The sequence below is a fragment of the Sceloporus undulatus genome, chromosome 8, assembly GCF_019175285.1.
Source record: "Sceloporus undulatus isolate JIND9_A2432 ecotype Alabama chromosome 8, SceUnd_v1.1, whole genome shotgun sequence".
NCBI classification, from domain to species: Eukaryota; Metazoa; Chordata; class Lepidosauria; order Squamata; family Phrynosomatidae; genus Sceloporus; species Sceloporus undulatus.
Genome location: NC_056529.1, coordinates 4,727,322 through 4,739,359, shown reverse-complemented (window position 1 = coordinate 4,739,359; position 12,038 = coordinate 4,727,322). Strand labels below are relative to the sequence as shown.

At 38.9% G+C, this 12,038-nt stretch overlaps 2 protein-coding genes across 8 annotated transcripts in view; one reads left to right on the top strand and one right to left on the bottom strand.

Moving 5' to 3' along the window:
- Positions 1 to 8,604, top strand: part of PLCG2 (phospholipase C gamma 2) — a 42,329-nt gene extending 33,725 nt beyond the window's left edge. For 3 of the 7 annotated variants that reach the window (XM_042438573.1, XM_042438577.1, XM_042438572.1), the window contains exons 25-33: positions 36 to 193; positions 1,099 to 1,201; positions 1,529 to 1,738; positions 2,189 to 2,334; positions 2,735 to 2,849; positions 3,522 to 3,686; positions 5,704 to 5,792; positions 6,688 to 6,866; positions 7,647 to 8,604. In XM_042438573.1, the coding sequence (XP_042294507.1) occupies positions 36 to 193; positions 1,099 to 1,201; positions 1,529 to 1,738; positions 2,189 to 2,334; positions 2,735 to 2,849; positions 3,522 to 3,686; positions 5,704 to 5,792; positions 6,688 to 6,866; positions 7,647 to 7,689 (1,208 nt within the window). In that variant the 3' untranslated portion in view covers positions 7,690 to 8,604. Of the gene's footprint in view, positions 1 to 35; positions 194 to 1,098; positions 1,202 to 1,528; positions 1,739 to 2,188; positions 2,335 to 2,734; positions 2,850 to 3,521; positions 3,687 to 5,468; positions 5,621 to 5,703; positions 5,793 to 6,687; positions 6,867 to 7,646 lie in introns of those variants that run through there. The other 4 variants (XR_006100589.1, XM_042438574.1, XM_042438575.1 and 1 more) reach the window with 4 other exon arrangements.
- A 757-nt stretch (positions 8,605 to 9,361) lies between these two features.
- Positions 9,362 to 12,038, bottom strand: part of SLC12A4 (solute carrier family 12 member 4) — a 41,643-nt gene continuing 38,966 nt past the window's right edge. Inside the window, exons 23-24 of the mRNA XM_042437683.1 lie at positions 10,738 to 10,871; positions 9,362 to 10,252 (exon numbers count right to left, since the gene is read on the bottom strand). Of these exons, the coding sequence (XP_042293617.1) occupies positions 10,161 to 10,252; positions 10,738 to 10,871 (226 nt within the window). The 3' untranslated portion in view covers positions 9,362 to 10,160. The remainder of the gene's footprint in view (positions 10,253 to 10,737; positions 10,872 to 12,038) is intronic.

Here is a 12,038-nt window from a genome sequence, read left to right as displayed (position 1 = left end):
ACTTTATTTATTTATTTATTATTTATTCCCAATAGCAAAAATGCCACAAGGAAAACATGGGAGGAATTTTGTCTTCATTCTGGAACCCAAGAATCCTGAAGATCCTCCTGTTGAGTTTGCAACTGAGAAAGTAGAGGAGTTATTTGAGTGGTATCAGAGTGTCAGGGAAATCACATGGAGAACAGCTGAAGAGGTAACAAATGCTGCAAGTACTGCGGTTTTGGCCAGAAGCTGATTATAATGAACTGTTTTGATCTGAGCAACAACTGAAGGACCCGTAACACTATTTCAGCCTTTGCAAGCAAAGAGAACAGACAAAGGTTTTCTAACCCCTTCTGCCTTTGTAAACAGCCTCAGGGGTTTTGGTAGAGGCTTTGAGGCTTTCCCTTACTTTGCATGTTTGCCATATGATTCTTGTGATTATTTCGTTACTGTTACCTTTGATGCCTCAACTCCAGCTAGATTTTTGGCCCAAAAATATGTGATCTGTCCCACAATCAAAGAATGACATTTTGGATGGTGAAAGTTCGGTTCTGTCACTTGAAAACGAATTAATAGCACTATCAAAATATAAACGTTCAGATAAAATGAAGAGATGAAGATGATGAGTTTAATGCTATTTAATGTTCACTTTTTGTATGTTTACATTGGTAATGGCTTTGAATCCAAATTCTGGGAGAAAGATGAGATACTACTACTACTACTACTACATGATGCTTGTGATGATAATGATGACAGTGGTGGTGGCCTACATTGGAATTCAGGTGTTTCCTACTTTGGGAGACTTGTTGAATACACTTATCAATTTAGTTCTTGCTCAGCATTAGACACATGGGATTTATCCCCAGCTGCATCAGGGCCATTGAAATGAAAGGAATTTGTTAGTCCCCACTCACTTAATTCATATCTGTAAACTTACACTAGTTAGAATTAAAACTGGATGTGTCCAGGGAATATACAGTAACAAAATGTACAGTTGAAGAATACTGATTAATTACATAGTATTCTTTTGATATCCATTGAATCAGATTGGTAAACTGTCTTGAACTAATATGTATCCTCCGCTAATATTTTCTTTTAATTAAATTTATTAAACAGGCAACGATCAGGGTATACTGGGAGAAGAAGCAGTTAATTGCCATGGAGTTATCTGACTTGGTAGTCTACTGCATACCTACAAGCAAAACCAAGGATAACCTGGGTAATTCATATTTAATTATGAAGTTAGACTCAAAATTTCAAAAAGACATACAGCAGTAGCTCAAGAGAAATATTCATCTTGCAGTATGGAAAATGCCTGTGTTCACATTTAGCAAGTATAACACATGTCTGCAATCATGCCCTGCTGCACAAGCAGATGAGTTGCAACTAAAATACAAGAAGCGTTTCCACATTGACAGGACCATTGCTGATAAATATTCTTGTTACTGTACTATATAAAAATATAGCGAATGATGAAGTCAAAATAACAAAAGGCTTAAGTGAAACATACTAATTACAATCTCCTTCCCACCACTTTCTTTTGTAGAAAATCCTGATTTCAAAGAAATTCGTTCTTTTGTGGAAACCAAGGCGGAAGCCATTGTCAAGCAGAAGCCTGTTGACTTGCTAAAATACAACCAGAAGGGACTGACACGTATCTACCCCAAAGGACAGCGAGTGGACTCTTCAAATTATGACCCTTTTCGCTTCTGGTTTTGTGGGGCACAGATGGTGGCTCTTAATTTCCAGACCCCAGGTAAAAGCCTCTTTATAGTAATGCTCATCTATTTCCCGTTCCTTCTTTTCTTTCCCACTTTTATAACTGCTGGTAAACACCACCTTTCTTCCCTGGAGCACCTGGAATCTGCTCCCGCCTGCTCATCTATTTGTATGGGAAGTACTTTGAGAGGGGCACTTTTTCATGTGCTTTTAATCTGAGTTTGAATATGCCAGCCAGATATGGATTGGGAAATCATGTGGATCGTTCCCAAAAGAGAGCTATTTCCTGAAAAAGAGTTGCATCAGTCTTATGGGAAATCCCCCATCCCCAAGTTTGTTTTCTATATATCTTGATGGAAACTGAGATGCCACTTGTCTCCATTATATAATCATTTGGAGTCATTTGATTTCTCCCCTCCACATCATCACTTCAGATTGGTTAAAACATTAAAATTGGCTGGTAAGTCTTTACCTGTTCTTTCTCCAGATAAATACATGCAACTGAATCATGCCTTGTTTGCACTTAATGGACGGACTGGATATGTACTCCAACCAGAAAGCATGAGGAATGATGCGTATGATCCAGTGCCGAATGAATCCAAGAAGAAACTACAAATGATTCTGACCGTGAGGGTAGGTTATATTTAATTTAATTTGAGAAGAAAAAATGACTTACATGAAATAAAATCATTTAATTCAGATTAAAATATTGCCCAATTCCATAGTCTTGACCAGTGATTCTTAGCACAGAGAGGATTGGATAGCCTAACGTTAAAGGCTTGTTTTGATGTGAGCAGATTTCATTACTCTCACAGTGACCCAGCCAATGTTAAACGCAAAGTCGCAAAGTATTCAATGGGAGTGTGAATTTTAACCATTAAAATCAGTTGTGACCTTTGTGTTGGGGAAATAAGTAGCAGCATTATTGCAACGTTGCTGTTTGGATAGTAGTTTCTTGAAGGGTGATAAATGTATTAGTACTGTATTTAATAATATTAAAAATAATGACATGAGAATACTTGATTAAAAATAGGTAATTGGTGCTCGACATCTTCCTAAAACCGGTAGGAGTATCGCCTGTCCATTTGTTGAAGTGGAGATTTGTGGGGCTGAATACGACAACAATAAATTCAAGACCACTGTAGTGAGTAAGTATTGTTCAACTCTTTACGGAAATATGGTTTCTTCTTAATATAAAGGAAGGCTGCATTGAAATTTAAAAGCATTAGGCCAGAAAAAGTCATATTCATAAAAGCATCGTATAAACCTTACTGGGTAACACAAGGCAGTTCCTGTTGTGTTGTGTGCTTTTAAGTCATTTCTAACTTACTGCTGCCCTAAGGGAAATCTATCACAGGCTATTCTAGGCAGAATATTCAGAGGTTGCCTTTGGGCTGAGAGAGTGTGACTTGGCCAACATCACCTAGTAGCTTTCCATGGCTGAGAGTAGGATTCGAATGTCCTAGTCCAACACTGAAACTACTATACTACACTCGTTCTCAGTGGAACAACTCCAATGTCTGAACTTAATTTGCCTCTCAGAGGAATTGTTGATATACAATAGATTTCTGAATTCATTTGCTTTATTTATATACTTCTTTTCTCCAGGATGAGACCCAAGGCAGTTTTCAGAAACAACACATTAAAAACATTTATAAAGTTTGAAAAAGATTTTAAAACACTATACATTTACTTAAAGTTTAGAGGCTGTTAATAGTAGGAAAATCACGATACATAGGCGAAACACTTCTTTGATATCAGGTTAATGGAGTTCTTCATTGAAACCAAGGATATGAATCTAACGTTTTATTTCATTACAGATGATAATGGCCTTAATCCAGTTTGGATGTCCCAGGAGCAAGTGAAGTTTGAAATTTATGACCCAAACCTAGCGTTTCTACGCTTTGTTGTCTATGAGGAAGACATGTTTAGCGATCCCAACTTCTTAGCATATGCCACTTTTCCTATCAAAGGAGTCAAATCAGGTAACTATCATACGTAATAGTTCAGTGCAAAAAGTGATAAAGGTTTCCCCATTTATTGGGCTTTTGAGAACGCAGGTGACATGTTTGACTTGGTACATCTTATGACTGCAGTATTAAGTGGCATGATCTTAGAGCATCATTCTTTTATTGGAAGAAATATAACTTCAACAAAATTTAACAGAACAAAACAAAATTCATTGCCAGCATTCCCCAAGGAAACATGTAATATACACTTGGACCTCCTGTATCCATAGATTCAACCAGCCAAGGTTTTGGAAAAAATATATGGAAATTCAAAAACGCAAACCTTTATTTTGTCATATTAAAGAAGGGACACCATTGCACTAAGCTGTTCTATATAATTGTACTAATGGAACTTGAGCATCCATAGATTTTGCATGCAAGTCCTGGAACCAAGCCCCAGCGGATATCAAGGGCCTACTGTACACATATTTCTTTTTCCAGTCTTCAGGTTAAAATGTCGTTCCAAAGACCAGCATGAATCTAGATTGCCTCTGTTTCTATTACTGAAACCAACCTGTAAAAATTGAATCGGCAGGAGGTTTATTTCTTCAGTTGCAATCCTGTTGCGTTAGTTTTTCCATGAGAGCAAAACAGCCCAAGTTCTCATACCAACAATCCAAAGCTATATTGTTCATGAATTTACATTTTTGAGCTGTTGCCGTACAAGCTGATAGAAAAGAAATAGTTTTTTGCTGGTAAGCTTTTGGTTTGCTTCTATAAACAGAATAAACCCAGTGCTGGGGAAAGTGTAATTCTTCTTAATTCTTACTTTCCCCCCATTTCATTGCATTGAAAAACCTCCAACCAAAATCTTTGAACTTTTGGACAGCACCAACAGATGTAAAAGAAAACGCACACAGCATTACAGTTTCTCCAAAATGTGGCAGATATTTGCATATTTATATAACTGATAAATCATTTTAAAACATTGTTCATGTATTTTAACATCATTCTTTTTCTGTTAGCAACATGCCACAAATACATTCTCAGACTTGTATCTGGAAGTTAGCCTATAGGTTTTTGGTTTAACCCTTCTGATCAAACAAGACCATAGATCTTTTCTTGTTTGCAAGCTTTTGACTCTCCTTTGTCAAGATTTTATTTTTCTTGCCAGCTGATGTAAAGTGACTTACCTAATGCTTAGGTTAATAAATTCCCATAGGTACATCTTCAGTTCTTTCTCATGCTTTGCTTATTCCAAAACTTGTGACGATCTGTTACTCTAGATGTACTAGATAAAACTATTGAAACGTTCCCTCTCCTGAACAATATGTTGTTTATCTTTTTCTTTCTAAATTTATATCTTGCCAGTTTGGAACAATGAATTCTTGAAGAAGCCGGTTTTCTTTCTTTATTTTTTACTACATGAAATAACTTCTTAAAAAGGAAATGGCATTAAAGCAATAGCCGTGGAAAGTCTAATCAGTTGTTGCTAGTTTTGCTGGTGAGAAGGAGATACATACACTGTGTAGTTTTGGAGTCATACTCCAAAGGAAAACAGAAAATGCCAGTTCAGTGGCTGAAGTTTTTGTTATACGATCTTCCTTTTTGGAGAGGACATCTCCCTCGCATTATCAGTCTTTGGCCTTAGGCTTATTGCTATGATTGCACTATGAAACCTAGAATGTGATGATGGCTTTAATCCTGTCTCTGTCTCCACCACACTCTGAATCTGGAATGAGTCCTGAAATATATTCCTGCTAAAGTTTTTTTTCCTGGCTAGCTTAGATTCTACTTTTGCTTTTTGAACTGTTGCAGAAATGCAGATCCTTTGTGGCAGCTTGTGATTTTTTCCAGCTCTGGCTCATGTGAATGTCTTGCGATTCTCCATGATGCCCCTGTCTTTCCTGCTCTGCCTGCTGCTTCCTAGTAAATCTCCAAACTCTGTTCTACTTTCAAGAATAGGACAGGTGAGCTACGGGCTTTGCATCGTGTGTGTGCCTCCGAGGCAGCCTCGAAGTTATAGTTAACCTTTCTGATTCTGCCCCTTTAGGCTTTCGGTCAGTCCCTCTCAAAAATGGATATAGCGAGGATATTGAGCTGGCGTCCCTTTTGGTTTATTGTGAGAAGCAGCAAATTCCAGTAAGTGTCGCAACTGTTTTCTGTGACTAGTTTCTTTCCCGGAGAATCTCTGCTCTGCTGTCAACCATATGCTGTTCGTCTTTTACATTTTGCTTTGCACAAGTATCACAAATAGGATGCAGAATAAACAATAGGAATCCTTAAAAGTTTTGTATCCATAAACACTATTGCCACAATTGGAACTTGTCCCCCAACTACTTCACCAAGGTGTTAGCTGCATGGGGAAAAGGGAGGCCATTTTGCTGATGGTTAGAGCATGGTTGAATGATGTTTCTGTCAGGTTTTGTGGGGTTGGGGGAAAGGTTGGGCCAGGAAAAGTCATTTCATTAAGCACTGAATTAAGTATAAGCTGATACTGGATTCTAGCTAATGTTCCTAGCGCCTAAGTGATTTTCTCATTCAAGAAAGTGTAAAACTCATTGTAAAACTGGTGTAAGAAAGACAAATGGAGGCCTCAAACCGCAGAACAAACACATTCTGCAAACGGTAAAACTAAAATAAGGAAAAAGGAGTGTTTCTGTCCCACGGCAAAGTGTGCTGCTCCATGTGTGTCCTTCCCAAAGCCGTGTGCGGAGTGGAAGAGGACAACCAGGTAGAAGGGATGGGCGCATTGAAGACATTAGACATACCTGCTCAGAATAGGCTGCTGTATATGGGTGTTGTCCATCAGTTGTTTGAGACTGATTTGCATCTAAAGAGTCAGAACTGACAACTTTGTACTGTTGATAATGTCTATGGTACTAACAGTATGGTGTAGTGGTTTAAGTGTGGGGCTAGGACCTTGAAGACCAGGGTTTGAATCCCAATTCAGCCACATAAACCCACTGGTGACCTTGGGCATTAGCTCCACTTTTGTAGTCATCTCATTCTGAAGTCCTTTCCTTTTCTTTTGGAGGAAGGTGAAGAAGATCTCTATTCGTCGTTTCGGCAACTGCGGCAACGGCAAGCTGAGCTGAACAATCAGTTGTATGACACCCGACGAAATTTAAGGAATCCAAACCGAGATGCTTTATTGAAAGAGTTCAACACGAATGAGGGTCAGCTGCAAGTGTATCAAGAGACTTGCAACAGGAGGTGGGTCAATGGTGGTAGCTCTTGTTAAAAACGTTGCATGATAAACTGAAGAAGTGTCAGAAATAACTGAGCCCCATCATTACTTTCGGATTAATTTGATTTTGTGAGAAACCATTTTATTAACAGCGCTGAGATGTGCTTTGTTCAGATAACGCCACAAACATGTCTTATCCAGTCTTTAGAGAGTGGATAAGACATGTTTGTGGCGTTATCTGAACAAAGCACATCAAAAGTGTTTAAAAAGCTAACCAAGTGTTCTGAAAACTATTGAGTTAAATCCAGACGTAGTGACATGTAGAATAGACCCTCTGAAATTAATGAAACCCAACTAGTCAAGAATAATTTATCTCATTAGTTTCAAAGCGTCTCCTCTAAGGATGGCTAATTCCAGAACCAATTCATGGGGTGCTTTATACATGCAAAATGTATTATGGTCCTGTAGATCTTTGCAAAAGAGCCAGCATGGTGCAGTGGTTTGAGTGTTGGACTATGACTCTGGAGACCAAGGTTTGAATACTAGCTTAGCCATGTAAATCTAATGGGTGATTTTGAGCACACTCTCTGAGCATGGCAATGGCAAACCTCCTCTGAAGAAACTTGGTAAGACTAGGGCCATGAAAGGCTCGCCTTAGAGCCACCATAAGTCAGAAATGACTTGAAGGCACACAGCAACAACAGATGTATGCATTTATATGGCGCTTCATATCTTTAAGAGCATTGTTCTTTAGTAAGGATGCCCTAAACGTGCTACGAACTAACTTCTTTTTTCTTCTCTCTCAGACTGAAGGAGAAAAGGGTCAGCAACAGCAAATTCTACTCCTAGAGCAATAGGTTTCTTTCGGTACGTTCCTTATAGTCCCCTGGTAAGAGACATTGACTTAATTCTGGAAGTCTTTTTAAGTGAGATTCTGTGGTCTGAAATTGCTAGGAAAGGAAACTGTTTAGATGTATGGTTTTTGGATTTATGAGAGGAAAATACCCAAACACTTTTGTATGCTATATTAAGTAACAGTATATGATGCATGGGGTTTGCTTAGCAGTTGTGTGAGTCCAGCTTGCTTTACAAAGTGTAAATCAGTTATGAAACCTCAGATACATGTGGGATGATGCATGGCCCTTGTGTGTGGCACATTGGCCACAGTAGTCAAGTATTTTTAAGCTCTTCCAAGGTCCTTTGTTTCTATTCACCCTTCCCTTACTTATTTTGCTAGGGAGAGCCATATGGGAAGAGAAGATGTCTTTCCATACGCTTCAATGAAATTGCCTTTGAAACTCCATCATAACTGAAAGCCTAGCTTGAGAGGTTAAACCCTCAGATGTACCATGGACCATGCAGGGCTCATTCGGCACAATACTGTACTTTGAAGAATGTCAGGTTTTGAAGGAAAAAACACAACTTTTTTATCTGTGTTAGAAATGTTGTTGTAAAATCCCTGTTCGATTTTTATGGGGCTGTTATCTTTTTTAATTTATTTTGAAACATATGTGTACAGCAATGGGGAATGTGTGTGTGTGTGTGTGTGTATCTATGAAGGCTGACCGGCACTAAATTTACGCAAATTTGTACAATTTTAAAAACAGATTAAAAAGTGCCTAACTATTATAAATGAAAGTCTGTTTTCGTATCTTTCAAGATGTTGCAACGGATAAGTTCCTTGCAGCTGTGGTAGTTGTTACACTTGTCACAAGGAATACTTCATTTATGTATATAATGTAAAACGGAGCGGCTTGCCGGATAGTTGGACATGCTTTAAAATGCTTCCTCCGAACAGTATGTATCTAGCTGTTTTGCTCTCAGCTTGCAAACCTGCATTGCTGATGGACATATCCCCACTCTGGGATGCTTATGATCTTTAGGCTTTCCTAGACTTTTAGGATTTGACAGAAATTTAGGCCTGTTACAGACTGCCAAAATAAAGCTGCTTCGGGTCTCTTTGGAGGTATGCTATTTAAATGATGCATGGGTCCTAAGAGTCCGGAGGTTGCGCCAAAGCCACATTCCATTCCTAAGCACTGGAGTGCAGCTTTGGTGCAGCTTCCGGATTCTTAGGATGCACACATCATTTAAACAGTATACCTCCAAAGAGACCCGAAGCAGCTTTATTTTGGCAGTCTGTAACAGGCCTTAGAGATTCCTATAAAGTCAGTATATTTACAGAAGAGCAATGCACTTCACAGATTAGTGCCATTCGGCTCACGATATGATACTGGTTCAAATGTATACAATATTTTATTGAAAAAAGGTACAGCCCTCCTGTACAGTAAATACAATTTAAAGGATGTGATAAAGCCTTTGAGAGTTTCAGGTTACAAAAAGGTATCCCCCCCCTCTCCCTCTATAATATTAATGCCATTAACCCTGACCAGCACAAATGCCTAACAAGGATGTTTTGACATCCTTGACAAGTATAACCAACATGTTTAACCAGCAGTCGCCTGCAGCTATTTGAAATAGAGCAGAGCAACACTTGTACACACAAAACGACCCCATTAAAGGAATGTCTAGTTGTGTGTTCATTAAATTGTCTGCTCCGGGTAAAAAAATATCCCGCAGGTAGACAACTACAATCCTTAGTCTAGGCAGCTTGCTTACTTTCTTCTGCCACTGTTTCTAACAAATAAATAGAGAAAAATAAATAAAGGGAAAGGAAGGTGCGTTTTAATCTAGAGACTCCGCTAGTCTCTTGTACATCATTGTAGGAATTAAAATACATAATTATAATTTAAAACTTGTATTCCAAAGTGTACATTCTCATTCAATACTAAAACTGTAGTTCGGGAGATGAGTTTACAAAACGGTCTAGGTTTTAAACCATGCTCTTTTCATTTAGAAAATAGAAAGGAGCAGGAACTAGCTGCTCTTTAAAAGTATCTGCACCCCAAGGTCCTACTGGAAAAGATTTGTTTAAAATCTAGCTAACTGATAACTGAGTTCAGTTCTAATATATTAAGGTGCAGTTACCTAAAAAGTCTGCACTTTTTCCTTTTCTTTCTTTTTTTTAAAAAAGGAGGTTCAGTAAGAAACCGCACACACATCTGCTGGAGCATGAAAGCAGAAACAAAACTACATCGCAGCATCATGATTAAACATGTCCCTAGCAGAATGGCATATTGCACTCCAGAACAGATATGTATGTTGCAACTGGAAGAAGAATTCATTGGAACTTGCGTTTGCAGCTACAGTTTGTGGTGTTTGCTTGTAGTAGAAAAAAAAAAGATGCTTTACAAGTGGTGGCAGAGATGGCATGTTCTTCCTCTTTTAGAACGGGAATGTCATTTGATCATAATAGTGAATCAGGAGTAAATAGTGATGACTTCTCGCCCACCTCCTCTGACAAGTAACACTCGCTCTAAGCCTTCGGTCAAGACCTCAAGAAATTCCATATCTGGGACAGTGCAAGTCAAGGAGAACAAGCCTCAAATTTCCCTCCCTTTACTCTTGGTAGTACAAAGGATTATCCCAAACCACCCAACTACATGTTTATGACTGGGCATGGAGTTCATTTGGGGCACACTCCAACTAGTATTAAGGACTAACAGGTGTTTAACTTTCTCCCATTTTAGTTATGCTTAATTATGGCTGACTGATTTATTAGTCAAGCATAAAACTTAAGGATCCGTAACAAAGGATGAAGCAAAGGAAAACAATGCCAAAGAACTTACAAAATGGTGTCTGTGTTTTGAATTTGAATTTACATTCTCAAATACCAATGGCATATATAAATGTATGTATGGCCCTGGTTTCCACTCCACTAAATGGGACACTACACCTCACACTTAAATGCAGAGCCACCCAAATCAAGCGCAGCACAAGTCCCCAACTTCTGTGCATTATCCAATGATTCATACGAGTTCAATGAAAAAAGGATACAATTTTCATCACCATCGGTGTTCTTTGGAGGCCCAGGCATGTTGAGAAGAACAAGTCGGGCATCATGGGACCGGTTGACAATGACTTCATTCAACTTGACAGCAGTGTGCATCCTCCGCACATTTGACTGGTTCCTAGAGAAAGGTCACATTCACACGTGCTGTTAGGGATCAGCATTTGCAAGGCAGCATAGGAGAACCAATGGTACAGAGCATTTGGCCTCCCTCAGACATTGAGCCAGGGCCCTTTTTCAAACAAGGTATGTGCTCAACCACTGATGACAATAGCTTCTGCTTTCCTCTGACCAGCATCCTGTTAGTGACATAGGCATGTGGACGTTGCACTCCTTGTGAGTAGCAACGTTCCTGACGTGTCATGGATGTATTCTAACACTAGCGGGAACAGTGTTGCACCTAGTCATTGACGTGTTGTGTAATGTTCCTGTTCTGCATGGGGGTTGTGTTGTGCTGACACAGTGTATCTCTGCATAGAGATATTTATGCTCCCCTGAGGGGATTTTGGATTGCAGCTTGTGTGTGGATGAACAGAGTTTGAAACACCAACAAATGGAGGGGGGAAAAGAGGGCGCTCATACTAACAAAATGGAAGTGTTAGCGAAAGACATTTGCACCTTCATCGAAACACCAAACCCACAGCTGTAGACTTGCTCTTATGAGAAGAATACAGTTATGGATTATTTAAAAAAATCATTAAACAAGCAAACTTACAGATTCTCCCATTCACTGACAGCATGAAAGAAAAACATTATATTAGCATTTCTAACAGCAGCAATTTATATAAATGGAGCCTGCAAACACAAAGAGTACTTTTGTTCAGGATTCCAGTCAGTCCATTTCTTTTGGCTTGGTCTGCCACCAATCCTCCCCAACCCTCCAGTGAGCATTATGTGGCAGAGAATATGCTCTGTTCTTGGGACCACCAACTTTCCCCCCTTTGCTTTTTGGTAGTCGGGCAAAATTGCAATTTACACGGTGAGGACAGACTGCATGAAAAATCATTTCTGCATAGGGATGTAAACTTTCCAGAAATCCTGAAGCCATAGGTTTGTTTGGGGGGAAAGGCAGCCAAATTTGTGGGGAAATGGAAAAACCCATATTAGAACCATTTCCAGACTGGAAGTCATTTCATTACTTTAAGAACATAACATGCATTATATATAAATTTGTTTGGCATAAAAGCACGATATATTAGAAATATGTACATTACAAATTGAACTTCTTTTTTAGAGATTACAAATAGAGCTACACTTTCCTAAACACAAACTGTGAATACGTAATTGC